The following is a 20461-nucleotide window of genomic DNA, read 5'->3' as shown; positions in this document are numbered from 1 at the left end:
CTCCAGGGACTGATCCCTCTTGACAACATGTCCAAAGTATGTAAGATGCAGTCTCGCCATCTTTGCTTCTAAGGAGCATTCCGGTTGTACTTCTTCCAAGACAGACCTGTTCGTTCTTTTGGCAGTACATGGTATATTCAATATTCTTCGCCAACACCACAATTCAAAGGTGTCAATTCTTCTTCAGTTTTCCTTATTAATTGTCCAGCTTTCACTTGCATATGATGCGATTTAAAATACCACAGCTTGAGTCAGGCGCACCTTCGTCTTCAAGGTGACATCTTTGCTCTTCAACACTTTAAAGAGGTCCTTTGCAGCAGATTTATCCAATGCAATGCGTCTTTTGATTTCTTGACTGCTGCTTTCATGGCTATTGATTGTGGATCCAAGTAAAATGAAATCCTTGACAACTTCAATCTTTTCTCTGTTTATCATGATGTTGCTCATTGCTCCAGTTGTGAGGGTTTTTGTTTCCTTTATGTTGAGGTGCAATCCATGCTGAAGGCTGTGGTCTTTGATCTTCATTAGTAAGTGCTTCAAGTCCTTTTCACTTTCAGCAAGTAAGGTTGTGTCATCAGCATAATGCAGGTTGTTAATGAGTCTTCCTCCAATCCTGATGCCCCTTTCTTCTTCATATAGTCCAGCTTCTCAGATTATTTGCTCAGCATACAGATCGAATAAGTATGGTGAAAGAATACAATCCTGATGCACACCTTTCCTAACTAAACCAATCAGTATCGCCTTGTTCTGTCTAAACAACTGCCTCTTGATCTATGTAAAGATTCCTCATGAGCACAATTAAGTGTTCTGGAATTCCCATTCTTCCCAATGTTATCCATAATTTCTTATGATCCACACAGTCAAATGCCTTTGCATAGTCAATTTCTGGAAGTTCCCTGTCGATATAGTGCTGCAGCCATTTTTGAATGATCTTCAGCAAAATTTGCTTGTGTGTGATATTAATGACATTGTTCTATAATTTCCACATTCGGTTGGATCACCTTTCTTGGGAATAGTCATAAATATGGATCTCTTGCAGTCAGTTGGCCAAGAAGCTGTCTTCCATATTTCTTTGCATGGACGAGTGAGCACCTCCAGTGCTGCATCTGTTTGTTGAAACATCTCAGTTCATATTCCATCAGTTCCTGGAGCCTTGTTTTTTGCCAATGCCTTCAGAGCAGCTTGGACTTCTTCCTTTAGTATCATCAGCTCCTAATCATATGCCACCTCATGAAATGGTTGAACATCAACTAATTCTTTTTGGCATAATGACTCTGTGTACTCCTTCCATCTTCTTTTGCTGCTTCTTGCGTCATTTAATATTTTCCCCATAGAATCCTTCACTATTGCAGTTCGAGACTTGAATTTTTTTACCTTGAGAAATGCCGAACGTGTTCTTGCCTTTCGGTTTTCCATCTCCAGCTCTTTGCACATGTCATTATAATACTTTGTCTTCTCAAGAGGCCCTTTGAAATCTTCTGTTCAGTTCTTTTACTTCATCAATTCTTCCTTTTGCTTTAGCTGCTCGATGCTCAAGAGCAAGTTTCAGAGTCTCCTCTGACATCCATCTTGGTCTTTTCTTTCTTTCTTGTCTTTTCAATGACCTCTTGCTTTCTTCATGGATGATGTCCCTGTGATGTCATTCCACAACTTGTCTGGTCTTCGGTCACTAGTGTTCAATGCATCAGATCTATTCTTCAGATGGTCTCTAAATCAGGTGAGATGTACTCAAGGTCATATTTTGACTCTCGTGGACTTGCTCTGATTTTCTTCAGTTTCAGCTTGAACTTGTATATGAGCAATTGATGGTCTGTTCCACAGTCAACCCCTGGCCTTGTTCTGACTGATTATATTGAGCTTTTCCATCGTCTCTTTCCACAAATGAAGTCAATTTGATTTCTGTGTGTTCCATCTGGCGAGGTCCATGTATATAAAGTTGCCATTTATGTTGGTGAAAGAAGGTATTTGCATTGAAGAAGTCGTTTGTCTTGCCAAATTCTATCATTCAATCTCCGGCGTTGTTTCTATCACCAAGGCCATATTTTCCAACTACTGATCCTTCTTCTTTGTTTCCAACTTTTTCTTTCCAATCGCCAGTAATTACGAATGCATCTTGATTGCATGTCCCATCAATTTCATATTGTAGAAGCTGATAAAAATCTTCTTTTTCTTCATCTTTGGCTGTAGTGGTTGGTGCGTAAATTTGAATAATAGTCATATTAACTGGTCTTCCTTGTAGGCTTATGGATATTATCCTACCACTGACAGCGTTGTAGTTCAGGATAAATCTTGAAATGTTCTTTTTGACAATGAATGCAACACCATTCCTCTTCAAGTTGTCATTCCCAGCATAGTAGACTCTATGATTGTCTGATTCAAAGTAGCCAATACTGGTCCATTTCAGCTCACAATTGCCTAGGATATTGATGTTTCTGCGTTCCATTTCATTTTTGACTATTTCTAATTTTCCTAGATTCATACTTTGTACATTCCAGGTTCCGATTATTAATGGATGTTTGCAGCTGTTTCCTCTCATTTTGAGTTGTGCCACATCAGCAAATGAAGGTCCTGAAAGCTTTACTCCATCCACATCATTACGGTCGACTCTACTTTGAGGAGGCAGCTCTTCCCCAGTCATCTTTTGAATGCCTTCCAACCTGGGGGGCTCATCTTCCAGCACTATATCAGTCAGTGTTCCACTGCTATTTATAAGGTTTTCACTGGCTAATGCTTTTCAGCAGTAGACTGCCGGGTTTTTCTTTCTAGTCTGTCTTAGGAAGCTCAGCCGAAACCTGTCCTCCATGGGTGACCCTGCTTGTATCTGCATACCAGTGTCATAGCTTCCAGCATCACTGCAACACGCAAGCCCCCACAGTACGACAAACTGACAGGCACCTGGGGGTGTGTATATATATGTATGTGTATATGTATTTGTGTATATGTGTGTGTATGGAGCCCTGGTTGTACAGTGGTTAAGAGCTTTGGCTTCTATCCAAAAGGTCCACAGCTCAAATCCACCATGTGCTTCTTGGAAATTGTGAGGCAGTTCTACTTTGTCCTGTAGGGTAGCTGTGAGTTGGAATCAACTCGACGGCAAAGGGTCTGGGTTTTTTGGATATATGTATTCAGTAGGGGATACTAGTTCTCTTTCTCTGGAGAATAATGATTGATACAAACATATTAATCATAGTTATTTTTAGTTATTTTAAAAATACCTTGTTAGTCACTGGACATGGTACATTATTAGATAGTAAATGCTGAGGTATTTTTTATGTTTGGAAATGAATACACTTTTGCTTCTGCTAGATCTTTAGTGTGGAGGGTTATGTTAATCTAGTCAGGCGTTGGGTGGAACTTGAAGTTTGTTGTTATTATGGTTACCCTCAGTACACCAGAAGGTTCAAATTCTTCTAGGAATAGTGTGTGTTTATGGTGCCCTGGTTGCACAGTGGTTAAGCACTTGGCTGTCAACGAAATGGCTCACTGCTCAAACCCACCAGCCGCTCCATGAGAGAAAAATATGGCAATCAGCTTCCATAAAGATTATAGCCTTGGAAACCCACTGGGGTAATTCTACCCTGTCCTACAGGGTAGCTATGAGTCAGAATTGACTGGATGTGTGTGTGTGTTTTTTAATTTGCCAGAAGAGTTTTCTAAATATCTGTACTCCTAAAAAAAAAAAAAGTATATATCTATATCTGTATATATATCTGTACTACTCTTAGTTTTGGGGCTCCCTGCCTGGTTGGTGTTGGGTATTTCCTTTGGGCTCCCCTGTAAAGAATCTGTCTCTTGCGCTCTACCAGCTGTATTTCATTCTTATTTTTACTCTACACGTGTTGTAGTGGTGGTGTATTCTGGGTTGTGGAGTAGTATCTGATGTTCTGATTAAACTTGTTTTAGGCAGACACTTTGAACTTGGATCAAGGGTGTAGCCTTCACAAACGTTCTTGCCCCTTCTTCAGATGTAATTCTGGGCTTACCAAGTATTCCTGCCTCTTCTCCAAGGGTAGAGTTTTTTTTTTTTTTTGGTTACCTATGCCTGTCTGCATTGGGTTTTTACCATCACCCTTAGGCTACATTCTTTGTTGCCCTTTTTCTTGCAATTTAATTGGTGATATGTCTAGGCAGAGATTGTGCTGTGGCTGCTGCCTCCCTCCAGCAGCCAGCACTAGGTAGGAAGGTTTCTAAGGGTTGTCTCTAATCTTCCCTGGTGAGAGGTTTCCTCAAGGAAAATCCTGAAAGAGTGTGTAAACGTCCATATGTTTGCAGCTTCCAGGGACTTTCATTTTCACATCATCCACACTTGGCCTCCAGCAAGTCATTAAAATTTTCTAGCTGAATCTTCTCATTGGTTTATATGACATTTGGTGGCATGTGCCACTTGTAAGCAAATGCTTGTGTCCTGTCTTTCTCCATATTTCAGCTTAGTTCATTTGCTTCTCTGGAGGACTCAAGGAAAGCCATTCATCTGCAGTTTGTCTAATGTTTACTTGTTGTAAGGATGGGAACTATGTTTTTTTGTTTTTAGCTCTGCACACATCTGAGCTGAAACCAGAAGTTTAACATGTGCTTTTTGAAAAAGAAGTTTAAAATTTTGATGAAGTTCAATTTTTTTTTTTTTTTTATGAATTGTGCTTTTGGTATTGTATTTAAAACCTAACTCAACATCACAAACATTTTCTTCCATGTTTTCCTCTAGGTGTTTAATAATAGTGTTTTGTTTTACATTTAGGTATATGATCTACTTTGTGTTAATTTTTGTATATGGTGTGAGGTATGGATCCAAGTTTACATTTTTACATATGGATATCCCATTTTTCCAGTACCATTTGTTGAAAAGATATTTTTCCTCCTCTGAACTGCTTTTGCATCTTAGTAAAAAATCAGTTGACCATATATGCATGGGTCTATTTCTGGACTCTATTCTGTTCCATTAATCTACTTGTTTATCTTTATGTCAATATCACACCATCCTGATATCTGTAGCTTTATAACAAGTCCTAGGATCAAGTAGAGTGAGTCCTCCAATTATGTTCTTTATCAATGTTGTTTTGGCTATTCTTGATTGTTTTAAATTTCCACATGAATTTTGGAATCAGTTTGTCAATTTCTACTAAAAAAAAGACTGCTGTGATTTTGGTTGGGATTTTATTGAATCTACAGTTCAATTTGAAGAGAATTACCAAGTTAATAACATTGAGTCTTTCCACCCATGAATGTGTTTACCTCTACATGTTTTTAGGTCTTCTTAAATTTCTCTCAGAGTTTCAATGTCCAGATCTTTCATATTTTTTAAATCAGATTTACTCCTAAGTATTTCATATTTTCTAATATTATAATTAGTATTATTTTAAAATTAGAATTTCTGATTATTCATTCCTAGTATATAGAAGGGAATCCTGGTGGCACAGTGGTTAAAAGCTACAGCTGCCAACCAAAAGATCTGCACTTCGAATCTGCCAGGCGCTCCTTGGAAACTCTATGGGCCAGTTCTACTCTGCCCTTTAGGGTTGCTATGAGTCAGAATTGACTCGATGGTAGTGGGTGTGTGGTGGGTATATAGAAATACAACTGATTTTTGTATTCTGAGCAACTATGCTAAACTTATTAGTTCTAGTAGCTTTTTTTGTATATTTGCTCACATTTCTACATAGACAATCTTTATTGTGGTTCACGACCAGCTTTATAGGTTCAATGAACCTCCTGAAATCATGTGCAGAATTTAAGTTATATGCATGTGTTAATTTTTCTAATTTTTTGGTAAGTGTGTCATAGTGTTCACAAAATTATAAAAAATGGAGCCTTGGTGGTACAGTGGTTAAGAGCTCAGGCTGCTACCCAAAAAAGATTGCTCCTAAAATCTCTAAAAAATCTCTACATGATATCTAATAGTTTTAAGAAAATACAAAACCAAAACCAAACCTACTGCCATCAAGTTGATTCTGACATGTAGCGACTCTATAGGACAGAGTAGAACTGCCCCATAGAGTTTCCAAGGAGTGCCTGGCGGATTTGAAGTGCTGACCTCTTGGTTAGCAGCTGTACTATTTAACTACTATACCACCACTGTTTCCTTAAGAAAATATATATGCTTAAAATGCTTTTAGGTTATTTCATTTGTAATTCTTTTTTGCTTGTTGTTGTTGTTAGCTGCCACTGAATTGGGCCCCAATTCATGGGTACCCCATGCACGACTGGATTGCACTGTTGTGATCATAGGGTTTTCACTGGCTGATTTTTGGAAGTAAATCACCAGGCCCTTCTCCCTAGTCTGTCTTGGCCTGGAAGCTCCACTAAAACCTGTTCAACATTACAGCAACATACAAATCTCAACTGACAGATGAGTGAGGTGCATTGGCTGGGAAGCAAACTCTGGTTTCCCACATGGAAGGTGAAAATTGACTACTGCCCTCAATTATTTTAGTAGCCTTTGTAATATCCTTTTGTGTTTAGTAAAATAAAAACAAATTCATCACTTTTTATTATGGCAGATATGAGTGTCTAGCAGTTCTTCTGAGACATTAAAATATGAGTCAAAAGTATCATTTTACTAGAGGACAATGATCTTTTTATTTAATTTTGTTTTAGAGCCCGAACCTGAAGAACCTGAAGACTCTTTACAAGGTGAAGAACTTGAAGAGGTAGAGGAAGAAGTTAAGAAGGAAGAGGAAGAAGAAATCGAAATAGGTACAGAACAATCGAAAATTCCAGCCAATTTGGAAAGACTTTGGTCATTTTCCTGCGACTTAACCAAAGGCCTAAATGTGAGCAGCCTTGCCTGGAATAAAGCAAACTCAGTAAGTTATCAAACATTAAAAAAAAAAAAAAAGAAAAAAAATCTGTCTCTAGTATTTAATGGCAATTGCCAAGTTTTAATGAAGAATTCTTTTTCTCAGGTATTGGGCAAAAGATTTAAATTGACGTAACCCCTGGTTTTAAAATGCATCTTAAAATAAGGTCAAGTTTGAAAACAAAGGGAAATGAAAAGAGTTTTAAAATTATGTTTTTTCCTTTAGTATAAAAACATCCCATTATTATTTTAGGATGTACTTGGGGTATGGACTTCTCTAAATTCATGTCAGGTACAGAAAAATGAACTACTAGAAGATAATACATGGCTGATTTATTTTAACACATACCAAAAACTCTTACACCCCGATTTGTATTCTTCCCAAAGTGTTCATATTCTGAAGTGTATACTTAATTCGTTGACCCTGCAAATGTGCAACATAATTTTGAGGTTCCTAAAATACTGTTACCGCTAATAGCCCACCCCCACCCCAGTGCCATCAAGTTGATTCCGACTCATAGCGGCCACTAATAGCAGCAAGTACTTAAATAGCACTTACTGTATACACAACACTCAAACATACCAACCGTTATGAAGATGGTGCAGGACTGGGCAGTGTTTCATTCTGTTCCACATAAGGTCACCATGAGTTGATGGCAACTAACAACAACCCTATGAGGTGGGTACTATTATTTTCTCCATTAATGACAGAAGCACAGAAAGAATAAATAACTTGCCCAAAATTATACAACTAGTAAGGGAAACAGCCAGACTTCAATGCAGACATCTGACTTCAAGTTTTTGTACTTAATTACTGCACTGACAAAAGCCATCTTGAGGCAAGTAAAATGAGTACTCAAGCTGGGAGATGGTGTGTTTGCTTTTAAAAACAAGATGATTATAGAATGAGTCTGGTTTTTCTCCTAGGGTTTATAAAATGATCTGAAGACATTTCCCAGTTAGTGATTCCAAAAATCTTATGTGAAATGGCAATATTTTAAAAAATATTTTGAAATACTTAGTATACTTTTAGAGAAGTTAAAACTAATCTGTTTAATCTGTAATATATATGTTTAAGAATTAGCTTTATTTTTTATAATCATACCTTATTGTGTAAACATGATAGTTGTTATGGTTATTAAACAACAGAAAGTTTATAATGATATTTCTTGAAGCCTAAATAACACATTATTTTAATTATGAGTGATTATTTTAAAATTTTTTTTTTAAATAAAAGAGTAATTTTAGTGTGAGTTTTTCTTTATGAAACTATATTTGGGAATATTTTGTAGATAAATGAGATTTAATAAAGCAATACTAAGGTCTGTAAATGAAGATAGATGAACCCTTTTTATGAACTGAACGTATAGCATTTTTAAAATTAATACATAGCTTTGAGATTGAAATTAAATAATTTTGAATGAAGATAAAAAAACACCTGGTAGATGGCATCTATAATATTTATTAATTCATTCTACAAATATTTATTGACCACTCACACTGGGCCAATCACTCTGTTAAGCACTAGAGATACAATAATAATCGAATCATACATAGACCCCGCCCATAAAATAGTTTGCTATGTGCTTTGATAAGAAAAATAAATAGTGCTGTGGTAGCAAGAGGGAGGCTCTTGAAGGCTTCTCAGAGGAAGTGGTGCCTATGCTGAGTCTAGAAGAGAGAAATAGAAGTTTGTTGATGTGAGGGTAGAAAGACTAGTGGTGAAGAGTATTTTAAGACAGAGGGAATGACTGAGAAATGATGTTGGCCTGAAAGTAGACTGATGGCAAGAAAACGTTATAAATTTTTGTAAAGGTATTCTGATAACAAAGCAGAGGCTGGGTTTAGTCAATCATTAAACTTTTGTTTATGTGTACTTATAAATACATTTTTTGAAATGACCTGCCTTTAATTTAAGTGCCTTTTATTTTACATATGAAATGATTGGGTCATCCTCAAAAAACCCATAAATTATTATAATGCCATAATATGATCTTGGAAAATTACCTCAACATGTTGAAAGAGCTTGTTAGCAATCAATTCTTTTTAGGTACTTATTCTTCTGTCTGAAAAGGTGAGAAACATTATACTGATTATTATTATTATTATTGCTTAGGAAGATGGAAATGTAGAGTAAAAATAGATGACATACTGTTTTTTTTCTTCTTAATTGAAAACTGTAACACAGTTCATCTATCTTTATACATTTGCCAACACTTTTATGCTGTCTTATTTTAAATTTTTTTTTTTTTCTTTTTCCAGGACCTTTTGGCTGTTGGCTATGGGCATTTTGGATTTAAAGAACAAAAAAGAGGATTGGCTTGCTGCTGGTCTCTAAAGAATACCATGGTAATCCGAATTTGAATAAGACCCGTTTTTATTCAATTAATTAATGTTGACATAATTCTCATAGATTATATATAATTATACGTGATAAACTAAAATCAAGAGACTTTCATCAGTCAAGACTTTTGTTCTTTATTTTCTTAGATTTATATTCATAACAATTAAAATTTGTTCTTGTTGACATAGGGTAAAGGAAATTTATGCAGAAATTCATTCAATAAATATTTATCGAGCATTTACTATGTGCTGTTAGATCTGATGATTCAGAGCTGAACCATTATTGATAATCGTAGCTATCCTTTGAAAATTACACATGTCTTTTACTACTGGGTTGCTTCTTAATATATGAGTATTTCATTATCACCTGACCTCTGCTATCTTCAGTAGGTATAAAATAGATTAATACAACTGTCTTACTGCCGTCCATTTTTTAAGGAGAATGATAAGAATCACGGTCATCTTTTTAGCTAAACAACATGAGTCAATCTGTTACTTTTCAGCTTTACATTTAGTACATTTTAATCTACAACTAAATGTAAAGTGGAAAACAGAGTAGGGCCAGAAGAGCATACAAAAATTAATAAAATTTTATAAATAGCTCCAGTCTGTTAGTAAGTTGGGTTTATACTGCATGGAAGAAAGGAAGAAGCAATTTTAAACATGTGGAAGTATTGACATTGGATCCATCATCAGTAGATTGTCTCCTTGCCCCACTTAGGTGGTTAGAAAGACGAAAGGATCTATATTAGAAATTAAAAAGAAATACACACACACACTCTTGACAGATTTTTAGAACAGAGTATTTTAGAGAGTTTTGGAACATCTACCCATTGTTGAGAAATGATTACATAATCCAAACAAATGAAACAGAAATTAGAAGGCGGTATCATCTTTTTTTTTATCATCTATTAGATGATTAGTTTGGGGTCCATTATTTATTTTTATAAGAAGGCATATCTGTGCAGATCATACTAATCCTGGTGAAAGATTGCCAAAATATGATAATTATTGTAGAAGTCCATGCTGTATTTCTTAAAGCTGCTGAGCTCTGAGCAGCCATGGTTTTATGAAAGAAAAGGAAATTGAGGTATTGTTCAACATCTACTGGAAGTTAGATAGGAGTAACTGAATGTAGACTGGCCTTTCTCATATCCCCACTGCCACCAATCTTGTCTTAGGCACCATCCTATCCTACCTAGACTACTGCAACAGTTAATGGAGCATTCTGCCTCAGTTTTTGCCCACTGTACTCTGTTCTCCACGTAGCATCCAGAGTGATTTTTTAAAAGCATAAATCAAGTCATATTAAACTCCTACTGTATTCCCATTACAGGTGGATTAATGATCACCTCCCTTACTGTGGCCTACAAAAAGAAGTTCAAAATGCAAAATAATAATTATCATTTTTTTATTCAGTGGCCAGAACGTATTTATCAGAGTCTACATGGAGTTACTGCTGTGGATTTCTCTACTGGATCACCTAACCTTTTAGCAGTTGCTTATTACAATGGCTCAATTGCAATTTATAATGTACAGAGTAACAGTAACATTCCAGTTCTGGATAGTAGGTGAGAATCCAAGATAAGATAAACGTATATTACATGCTTTTTTAGAGAAAAGTAGAAACTTATTTTAATATTAGTTTTGAGTGAGTGTTTATGTTATTACTGAGAATAATGCCATTATTTTTTAAATATTTAACAATTCTTTCTATTGTTCTCTCCAGCTGGAATGCTCTGTCCTAATATCTCCTTCATCTTCTTCTCTGTCTGATTCACCAAGAGACTTTAATTCATTGGCTTGATGGTTTATGCTTGTTCTCAAAATAGTACTTAGGCATCACCTCCTGCAGGAAACCTTCCCAATCCTTTTTTTTTTTTTTTTAATTTTTAGTGCATCCTACCTACACATGCCTTTATCATAGCACTTATCACACTGTATATAAATTATTTGTTTCCATATATATCTTCCTGAGGAAGCTGAGAGCCCCTTGAGGGCAAGGATTGAGTCGTATTTACCTTTGTATCCTCAGTATATCATATAATATCAGGCATGCAACAGGAGTAGAGTAAATGCTTGATTAATAAACCTTGAATGAATAAATGAATGAATGCGTGAGTGAGTCATATCGAGGAAACCAAAAAGTTAAAGGTGAAAGGTATTGAGTAGCTTAGGCTTTGGGAATAGACCAGATACTAATGGGGCTAAAATGAGGTGGTATATTTGTATCAGTGTTTGAATAAACTTAGGTAAAACTGGAAGTAGGAACTAAGCAGGGGTTCTTAATCTTAGCTTTGAAATTATTTGCATAGCTTTGTAAGCATGGGACTTCGTGCATGTTTCTGGAAAGAGGGCTCATAACTTTTACCAAAATACTCATACATATCTATGATCTTAAAAAGGTTCATAACTATTACAAATAAAAAAGAGTTAGTACTAGGAGTAAAACACCCCATTAATCTGATAAGAAAATAGGCAGTGATCTGAGAAGTGATTTTTAACCTTTCAGAATAATTTTAAATCTCAACTGTAGTAGAGAATTAAGCCAGTGGACAATTTTGATACATAGCAATAAGAGTGAAGTAATTGTTTACTTGAATAAGATTTAAACAACTGATTGATTTAAGCCATGAAAAAAAATATTGTTATTATCAGGAAGTCATTATGCTCTAGGGAGCTTTCATTATCACTCATAGTCTAAGGCTTTTAAAAAAATTATTATAATGAGTCTATATTTAGTAACTTTCCCTGTTTTAGTGAATCTCCTCAAAAACATTTGGGACCTATATGGCAACTACAGTGGATAGAACAAGATCGAGGAACAACAGGTGATGACAAAAGGGAAATACTAGTTTCAATATCAGCAGATGGAAGAATCTCCAAATGGGTAATACGAAAAGGACTGGATTGTCATGGTAAAAAAATTAATTTATCTTTCTATTGTTATGTGTGAAACTAAAATTTCTAATGAAACTCTTGTGAGAGATCACAATTTTTGGTTTGGCTAATAAGAAAAAAACTGGGCTTGGTCATTCTTTTTCTAAGTATCTAGTTCTTGTATTTTAGGTAAAAGTTTACAGAGCGAATTAGTTTCTCATTGAAAAATTTATACACAAATCGTTTTTTGACATTGGTTGCAATCCCCACAATGTGTCAGCACTCTCCCCCTTTCCCTTTATACCCCCTGGTTCCCTGTGTCCATTCGTCTAGTTTTCCTGGCCCTTCCTGCCTTCTCGTCTTTGCTTTTGGGCAAGTGTTGCCCATTACGTCTCCTACACTTCATTGAACCAAGAAGCACGTTCCTCACATGTGTTATTGTTTATTTTATAGGCCTGTCTGATCTTTGGTTGAAAGGTGGACTTCAGGAGTGGCTTCAGTTCTGAGTTTGCAGGGTGTCTGGGAGCCATAGTTTCAGGAGTCTCTCTAGTCTCTGTCAGACCAGTAAGTCTGGTCTTTTTTTGCGAATTTGAATTTTGTTCTACATTTTTCTCCCACTCTGTCCAGAACCCTCTATCGTGATCCCTGTCAGAGCAGTCAGTGGTGGTAGCCAGTCACTGTCTATTTCTTCTGGCCTCAGGCTTGTGAAGGCTGTGGTTCATGTGGCCCATTAGTCCTTTGGACTGTTTTCCTTCTGTCTTTTGTTTTCTTTATTCTCCTTTGCTCCTAACATGATGAGACCAATAGAAGTATTTTAGATGGCTGCTTGCAAGCTTTTAAGACCCCAGATGCTACTCACCAAAGTAGAATATAAAACATTTGCTTTATGAACTATGTTATGGCAATTGACCTGGATATTCCTAGAGACCATGGTCCCCAGCCCTCAGCCCCAGTAACTCAGTCCCTCAAGGTGTTTGGATGTATCTAGGATGCTTCTATGGCTTTGCCTTGGTCAAGTTGTGTCGCCTTCCTCTATATTGTGTGTTGTCTTTCCTCTCACCAAAGTTAACACTTGTCTACTATCTAGTTCGTGATTTCTCCTCCTCAGCCCATGCCCCTCATAAACACCAAAGAATTTCTTTTCTGCGTGTAAACCTTTTCTTGAGTTTTTATGATAGTGCTCTCCTACAATATTTGTCCTTTTGTGATTGAGTTATTTCATTTAGCGTAATGTCCTCCAGATTTATCCATGTTGTAAGATGTTTTGGGGATTCATCATTGGTCTTTATCGTTGCATAGTATTCCATCGTGTGTATGTACTGTAATTTGTTTATCTATTCATCTGCTGATGGGCACTTAGGTTGTTTTCATCTTTTGCTATTGTGAATAATGCTGCAACAAACATGGTTGTGCACATGTCTATTCATGTGATGGCTCTTATTTCTCTGGGATATATTCCTAGGAGTGGTATTGCTGGATTGTATAGTATTTCTGTTTCCAGCTTTTTAAGAAGGAACAGTGTCATTTTCCACAGTGGTTTTACCATTTTGCATTCCCACCAGCAGTACATAAGAGTTCCAATCTCCCCACAACTCCTCCAACATTTATTATTTTCTGTCTTTTTTTATTTGTGCCAGTAATGTTGGGGTGAGATGGTATCTCATTGTAGTTTTGATTTGCATTTCTCTAATGGCTAGTGATCATGAGCATTTCCTCATGTGTATGTTAACTGCGTGAATGTCTTCTTTGGTGAAGTGTCTGTTCATATCCTTTGTGTATTTTTTAATTGGATTATTTGTCTTTTTGTTATTAAGGTGTTAAAGTATCTTATAGATTTTACAGATCAGACCCTTGTCTGATATGCTATAGCCAAAATTTTTTACCCAGTCTGTAGGTTCTCTTTCTACTCTTTTAGTGAAGACTTTTGATGAACACAAGTGTTTAATTTTCAGGAGCTCCCAGTTATCTAGCTTATGTTCTAGTGTTTGCGCATCGTTCGTTATGGTTTGTATTGAATTTATGCCATGTATTAGGGCCCCTAGTGTTGTCCCTAATTTCCATCATCTTTATCATTTTAGGTTTTATGTTTAGATCTTCAATCCATTGTGAGTTAGTTTTTGTGTGTGGTGTGAGGTATGGGTCCTGTGTCACTTTTTTACAGATGGACATCCAGTTTTGCCAGCACTATTTGCTAAAAAGACTGTCTTTTCCCCCATATACTGGACTTAGGTCCTTTGTCAAAGATCAGCTGACCATAGGTGGATGAATTTACATCTGGGTTCTCGATTCTGCTATTTTGGTCTATGTGTCTGTCATTGTGTTAGTACCAGGCTGTTTTGACTATTGTGGCTGTAGAGTAGGTGCTGAGAACAGGTGGTGCGAGGCCTCCTACTTTGTTCTTTTTCTTCAGTGATGCTTTGCTTATCAGGGGCCTCTTTCCTTTCCATATAAAGTTGGCGATTAATTTTTCCATCTTGATAAACAGTGCTGTTGGTATTTGGATCAGGATTATGTTATATCTGTAGATTTCTTTGGGTAGGATTGACATTTTCACAACATTAAGTCTTCATATCTGTGAGCATGGTATTTTTTTTCCAATTGTATAGGTCTCTTTTGGTTTTTTGCAATAGTGTTTTGTAGTTTTCTTTGTATAGGTCTTTTACGTCTTGTTAGATTTATTCCTAAGTATTTTATCTTTTTAGGGGCTATTATAAATGGAATTTTTTCCCCCTGATTTCCTTTTCAAAGTTCTCTTTGTTGGCGTATACGAATCCAGCTGATTTTTGTATATTGATCTTATATGCTGCTATTCTGCTGAATCTTTCCATTAGTTCCAGCAGGTTTCTTGTGGTATGTTTGGGGTTCTCTGTGTACAGGATCATATCATTTGCAAATAAGGATAGTTTTACTTCTTCCTTTCCAGTTTGGATGCCCTTTATTTTTTTTCTTGCTTTATTGCTCTAGTTAGGACTTCTAGCAGAATGTGAAATAGGAGTGATGATAAAGGGCATCTTTGTTTTGTTCCCGTTCTCAGCAGAAATGCTTTCAGCCTCTTTACGTTGAGGATGTTGTTGGCTGTTGGTTTTGTATTCCTATCTTATTGAGAGTTTTTGTCAGGAATGGGTGTTGGCCTTTACTGAATGCCTTTTCTGCATTGATTGAGATGATCGTGTGATTCTTTTCTTTTGTCCTATTTATGTGGTGGACACCTCTCCTGATTTTAAACTACTCAGTCTTCCGTTGTTGTGTTCGAATGACTGCCTCTTGGTCTATGTACAGGTTCCACATGAGCACAATTAAGTGTTCCGGAATTCTTCACAATGTTATCCATAATTTGTTATGATCCACACAGTCGAATGTATCGTACTAATTTTAACTTAATCACATGCAAAATTGGTAGAAATAATATGATTATGCACAAACGACATGCACGATGTTTGCATTACTTCATGTGGTAAATAATGTTATACGTATTTTGTCCTTAAATAAAGATTTGATGAAATTGAGACGAACTACTACTAGCACCAACAAAAAAGGAGGGGAAAAGGAGAAGAAAGGTGAAGCTTTGATATCTCGACAAGCTCCTGGGTTGTGTTTTGCTTTTCATCCCAAGGTACAGTATTTAAATCCATTATTTGCTGTTGCGTATAACAACATCCAAAAATTGAAGTGTATTAAGATATAAAACAAGAAAAAAAAAGTTAGCATGTTAATAAATACTGTCTCTTGTAAGTAAAACAATAAACATAGACCTAGCTGCTAACCCGAGGTATGATGGTACCTTTCAGTTGGCTATACTATTTCCTTTATTTACTTTTCCAGATAGAGGAAAAGTATATATTTCTGAGGAACTACGGGATGATTCTCTTTACAACTGTATGCTTAATTTGAGTGTCCCTCCTTGCCCCTCTTGGACCCTCTGCTGCTCTATCATACTCACAGAAACCAAATTCACTATAGCAATCCCCTGCATTTTAATGTGAATGATGATCCTTAAGATTTTGGGGATCAGGAAGACCACTTAAATTCATGTTTATTAAGGCCAGAATCAAAACAGAGCACAGTTAAAGAAGTTCTACTTTTTAAAATTATTTTTATATTGAAGGGTTTGGAATCAGGAAAATCAGTCACTGTGACAGACTTCTAAGAAAACATATCTTGTATGTTTTCTGTAATATGCAGTATGATCATCTCTTAAGTAATATCACCAACTACCTAATTAAAAAAAAAAAAAAAACCCAAACCCATTGCCATCTTGTCTACCTAATTAGGCAAACCAATATCCAAGTTCCGTCTCTGTTCCACTGTATTATTGAAATGATATGTCTTATTATCCCATTCTTTCCAATCCAAGTCTACTACTACTACAATGTAGCTCAGGCCTTTATTATTTTTTACTTGTACTACTGTAGCCATCGTCTAATTGCCTTCATTCTCAAACTCCTATAATCTGCCTTTCATCTTGACTCTAGGAAATGGATATCGACATGGGTGGGAATGGGGCTATGGGAAAGGGGAACCTTTCCCTATCCCCAGGGAATATTTGGCAATGTCTAGAGATATTTTTGGTTGCCTCAGTGGGGGAGTTAGGAGTGTATTGTTATCTAGTGGGCAGAGGCCTAGAATGCTGTTAAATATCTTATAATATGCAAGACAATCACCCTTCCCCCAAAATGAATTATCTGGCCCAAAATGTCAATAGGTTAGGGTTGAGAAACTCTGATCTGGTGTCCTGGAAAGACCTTTGGCATAAGGAATTCAAGATAATCATGTCATCTGTAATAAAGATGGTTTTACTTCTTTTTTAATCTGGTTGCCTTTTTTTTTTTTTTTCTTGCTTCATTGCACTAGCTAGAACCTCCAGTAAATGGTTAACAGAAGTGGTGAAAGTGCACATCTCTCTTTTTTCTGATCTTAGGGGAAAGCTTCCAGTCTTTTACCATTAAGTATGATGTCTCCTGAAGGTTTTTTAACTTTTTTTTAAAGATGCTATTAATCAGGTTGAGGAAGCTCTATCATACTCCTAGTTTGATGAAAGTTTTTATCAGGATTTTGTCAAATGCTTTTTCTTCATCTATTGAAATGATCACGTAGTTTTGCATTTTAAGCTTATTAATAGGGTGAATTACATTCATTATTTTTGTATTTTTTTTTTTTATTACTAGAATAAACCCCACTTGGTCATGATGCATTATCCCAAAGAGTCTTGCTCCTGGCCCGAAGAGCTATGTGTGATATTTTAGGCCTGACCATAGGCAATTCCAAAGGATTTACCTAGCAAGCCTCACAAAGGAAAGCTGCTCTCCCCACACCAGATTTGGTGCACAGCCAATGCATTGCAGCTCTGAAGGAGTTGGCAGTCAAGGACCCCAGTCTACCTTGCCAGCCATGTTCTTACACATATCTGCATTCCTAGCCCAGGCACCTCCATTTGGAGGCTTCTTTATTGTAGGCCTTTGGTAGAGGCCTTCCTCAAGTGCCTCTCATGGGGAGGAGGGTTGGACCTTGAAGACACTTTTTTTCACTGTGATTCAATACTCAGTACTTCTCCACTCCTAGCTTGTCCCAATTTCTCCCTCCCTCCCCAAGACCTTGGTCCATAAAACTTTAGGAACCTTTTTTTTTTCAGACTCTTTTGCCAGTAAGACAAATCTCCACATCTGTGCTGATCTACCTGACAATTCCATGCGGAAAAGTGGAACTCTGGGGGAGTCCACACTTTCTGTGGGTTAGCCTCTTGCTTATACTGTAGTAAGTAGTACGTGATTAAAGGCTTAACTGTTACTTTCATTTTAACTGCACTGATACCTGGAAGCTCAGCTCTCAGCTCAGCTCAATTCTTGACATACCCTTTTAGTATATTGTTGGATTCAATACGTTAAAATTTTGTTTAGGATATTTGCATCTTTGTTTGCAAAGGATATTGGTCTGTAGGTTTCTTGTAATGCCTTTTTCTGATTTTGGTATGAGGGTAATGTTGGCCTCATAGAATGAATAGAGAACTATTTCCTCCTTTTTAATATTTTGAAATAATTTACATAGGATTAGTATTATTTCTTCATTATATGTTTGATAGAACTAATCAGTGAATCCATCTGGGCCTAGAGATTTCTTTGTAGAAAGGTTTTTAACTATAAATTCAAAGTTTTCAATAGATACAGTTATACTCAGAGCATCTATTTCTTCTTGTGTGAACTCTGATAATTTGTATTTTCCAAGGAATTTATTTATTTCATCTAAGTTGTTGAATTTATTGGCATAATAAATGAATTTATTATCCCTTAATAGCTGTAGAATCTGTTGTGATGTCACTTTTCCCATTCCTGATATTAGTAATTTGTGTCTTCTTTTTTTTTTCCCTGATTAGTTTGGCTAGAAGTTTATTGATTTTTTTTTATATTCTCAAAGAACCAGGTTTTGATTTCATTGATTTTCACTATTGTTCTTCTGTTTTCTATTTCATTGATCTCCACTTTGATCTTTACTTTTTTTCTTTCTTCTGCTTTCTTTGGTTTTAATTTTCTCTTCCTTTTTTAATTTCTGACATGGATTGAATCGTGACCCCCCCCCCCCCAAAATATGTGTCAATTTCGTTAGGCCATGATTTCCAGTATTGTGTGGTTGTCTTCCACTTTGTGATTTTTCCTATATGTTATAAATCATAATCTCTGCCTGTGGTTACAGAGCATTAGGGTGGGAAGTAACACCCTTGCTCAGGTCACATCCCTGATACAATGTAAAGGGAGTTTTCCTGGGGTGTAGCCTGTACCACCTTTTATCTTACAAGAGATAAAAGTAAAGAGAAGCAAGCAGAGAGTGGGGGACCTCATACCACCAAGAAAGTAGTACTGGGAGCCGGGCACATCCTTTGGACCTGAAAAAACTGATGACAGGGACCTTCCTCCAGAGCTGACAGAGAGAGAAAGGCTTCCCCTGGAGCTGGCATCCTGATTTTGGACTTCTGGCCTACTGGACTGTGAGAAGATAAACTTCTCTTTGTTAAAGGCATCCACTTGTGGTATTTCTGTTACAGCAGCACTAAACAAGACAGTTTCTTAAGGTGGAGGCAGAGGTCATTGATTTGTGACATTTCTTCCTTTTCTTATATAGACATTTGTAGTATAACTCCCTGCACCCCATAAATACTACTTTAACAATCTCACGAATTCTGATATGTTCAAAATACTTTCTAATTTCTCATTTGATTTCTTCTCTGATCAATGGGTTATTAAGAAGTGTGCTATTTTGTTTCTAAATATTTGGGGATTTTTTTTCAAGTCTTTCTGTTACTGATTTCTAATTCAATCCCATTGTGGTCAGAGAGCCATACTTTATACAACTTAAATCCTTTTGAATTATTGATATTTGTTCCTTGGCCAGGATATGGTCTATAGTGGTAAATGTTCCTTGTGCACCTGAAAAAATATGTATTCTACTGTTGTTGGGTGTATTGTATAAGTTTCAATCAGGTAAAGTTGTTTGATAGTGTTCTTTAAGTCTACTATATCCTTGCCTAATTTCTGCCTACTTCCATCAGTTATTGAAGTCTCTGACTGTAATTGTAGATACTCATTTTTCCTTGCAGTTCCATCAGTTTTGCTTTATGAATTTTGAAGCTTTATTACTAGGTGCATAAATGTTTAGTATTATTATGGCTTCTTGATTAATTGACTTCCTTATCATTATGAGATACTCTTCTTCAGAACTGGTAATGTTCTTTACTCTGAAATCTACTTAGTCTGATAATAACGTAGCCACTCCAGCTTTCATTTAACTAGTGTTATCCTGGCTTATCATTTCACCATCTTGCAGATGGTAAAAAACCAAAACAAAACAAAACCCATTGCCATCAAATCGATTCTGACTCGTAGCAACCGTATAGGACAGAGTAGTACCACCCCATAGAGTTTCCAAGGAGTAATTGGTAGATTTGAATTGCTGACCTTTTTGTTAGCAGGCAAGCTTTTCATCACTGTGCCACCAGGGCTCCATCTTTCAAATGGTATTAGGAAAAAAAAAATTAGATTCCCACTTCATCATACACAAAAATCTTTGGAAGAAAATGTAGGAGAATATCTCTTTGACCTCTAAGTAGGGGGAAAAAAAAATTTTTAAACTAAGTACAAAAAGTGCTAACCATAAAATAAAAAATTCAAAATACCAGCTATTTTAAATTGAACACTTCTCTTTGTCAAAAGCACTATAAAGACAGAAAAAAGATAATCCACACACTGGGAGAAGATATTTGTAACATGTATAATAGACAAAACAATAGCATTTACAGTATATAAAGAACTTATATAAATGAATATGAAAAAGCAATTATCATTAAAATGAAAAGAGACATTAAACAGGAGAGGAAAGCCAAATGGCCAATAAACATGAACAAATGCTCAACCTTATTAATATTCACATAAAAAAAACTAAAACCCATTGCCGTCAAGT

At 36.2% G+C, this 20461-nt stretch overlaps 1 protein-coding gene across 1 annotated transcript in view; it reads left to right on the top strand.

Moving 5' to 3' along the window:
• DNAI4 (dynein axonemal intermediate chain 4) overlaps positions 1-20461 on the top strand; it is a 108452-nt gene that overhangs the window by 70541 nt on the left and 17450 nt on the right. The window contains exons 10-14 of the mRNA XM_003411142.3: positions 6592-6800; positions 9056-9142; positions 10556-10707; positions 11897-12054; positions 15508-15629. Of these exons, the coding sequence (XP_003411190.2) occupies positions 6592-6800; positions 9056-9142; positions 10556-10707; positions 11897-12054; positions 15508-15629 (728 nt within the window). The remainder of the gene's footprint in view (positions 1-6591; positions 6801-9055; positions 9143-10555; positions 10708-11896; positions 12055-15507; positions 15630-20461) is intronic.

This window comes from Loxodonta africana, chromosome 3 (assembly GCF_030014295.1).
Source record: "Loxodonta africana isolate mLoxAfr1 chromosome 3, mLoxAfr1.hap2, whole genome shotgun sequence".
Taxonomy (NCBI): domain Eukaryota; kingdom Metazoa; phylum Chordata; class Mammalia; order Proboscidea; family Elephantidae; genus Loxodonta; species Loxodonta africana.
Note: the sequence above shows the minus strand (reverse complement) of the source record. Positions and strands in the feature narration are given on the sequence as shown.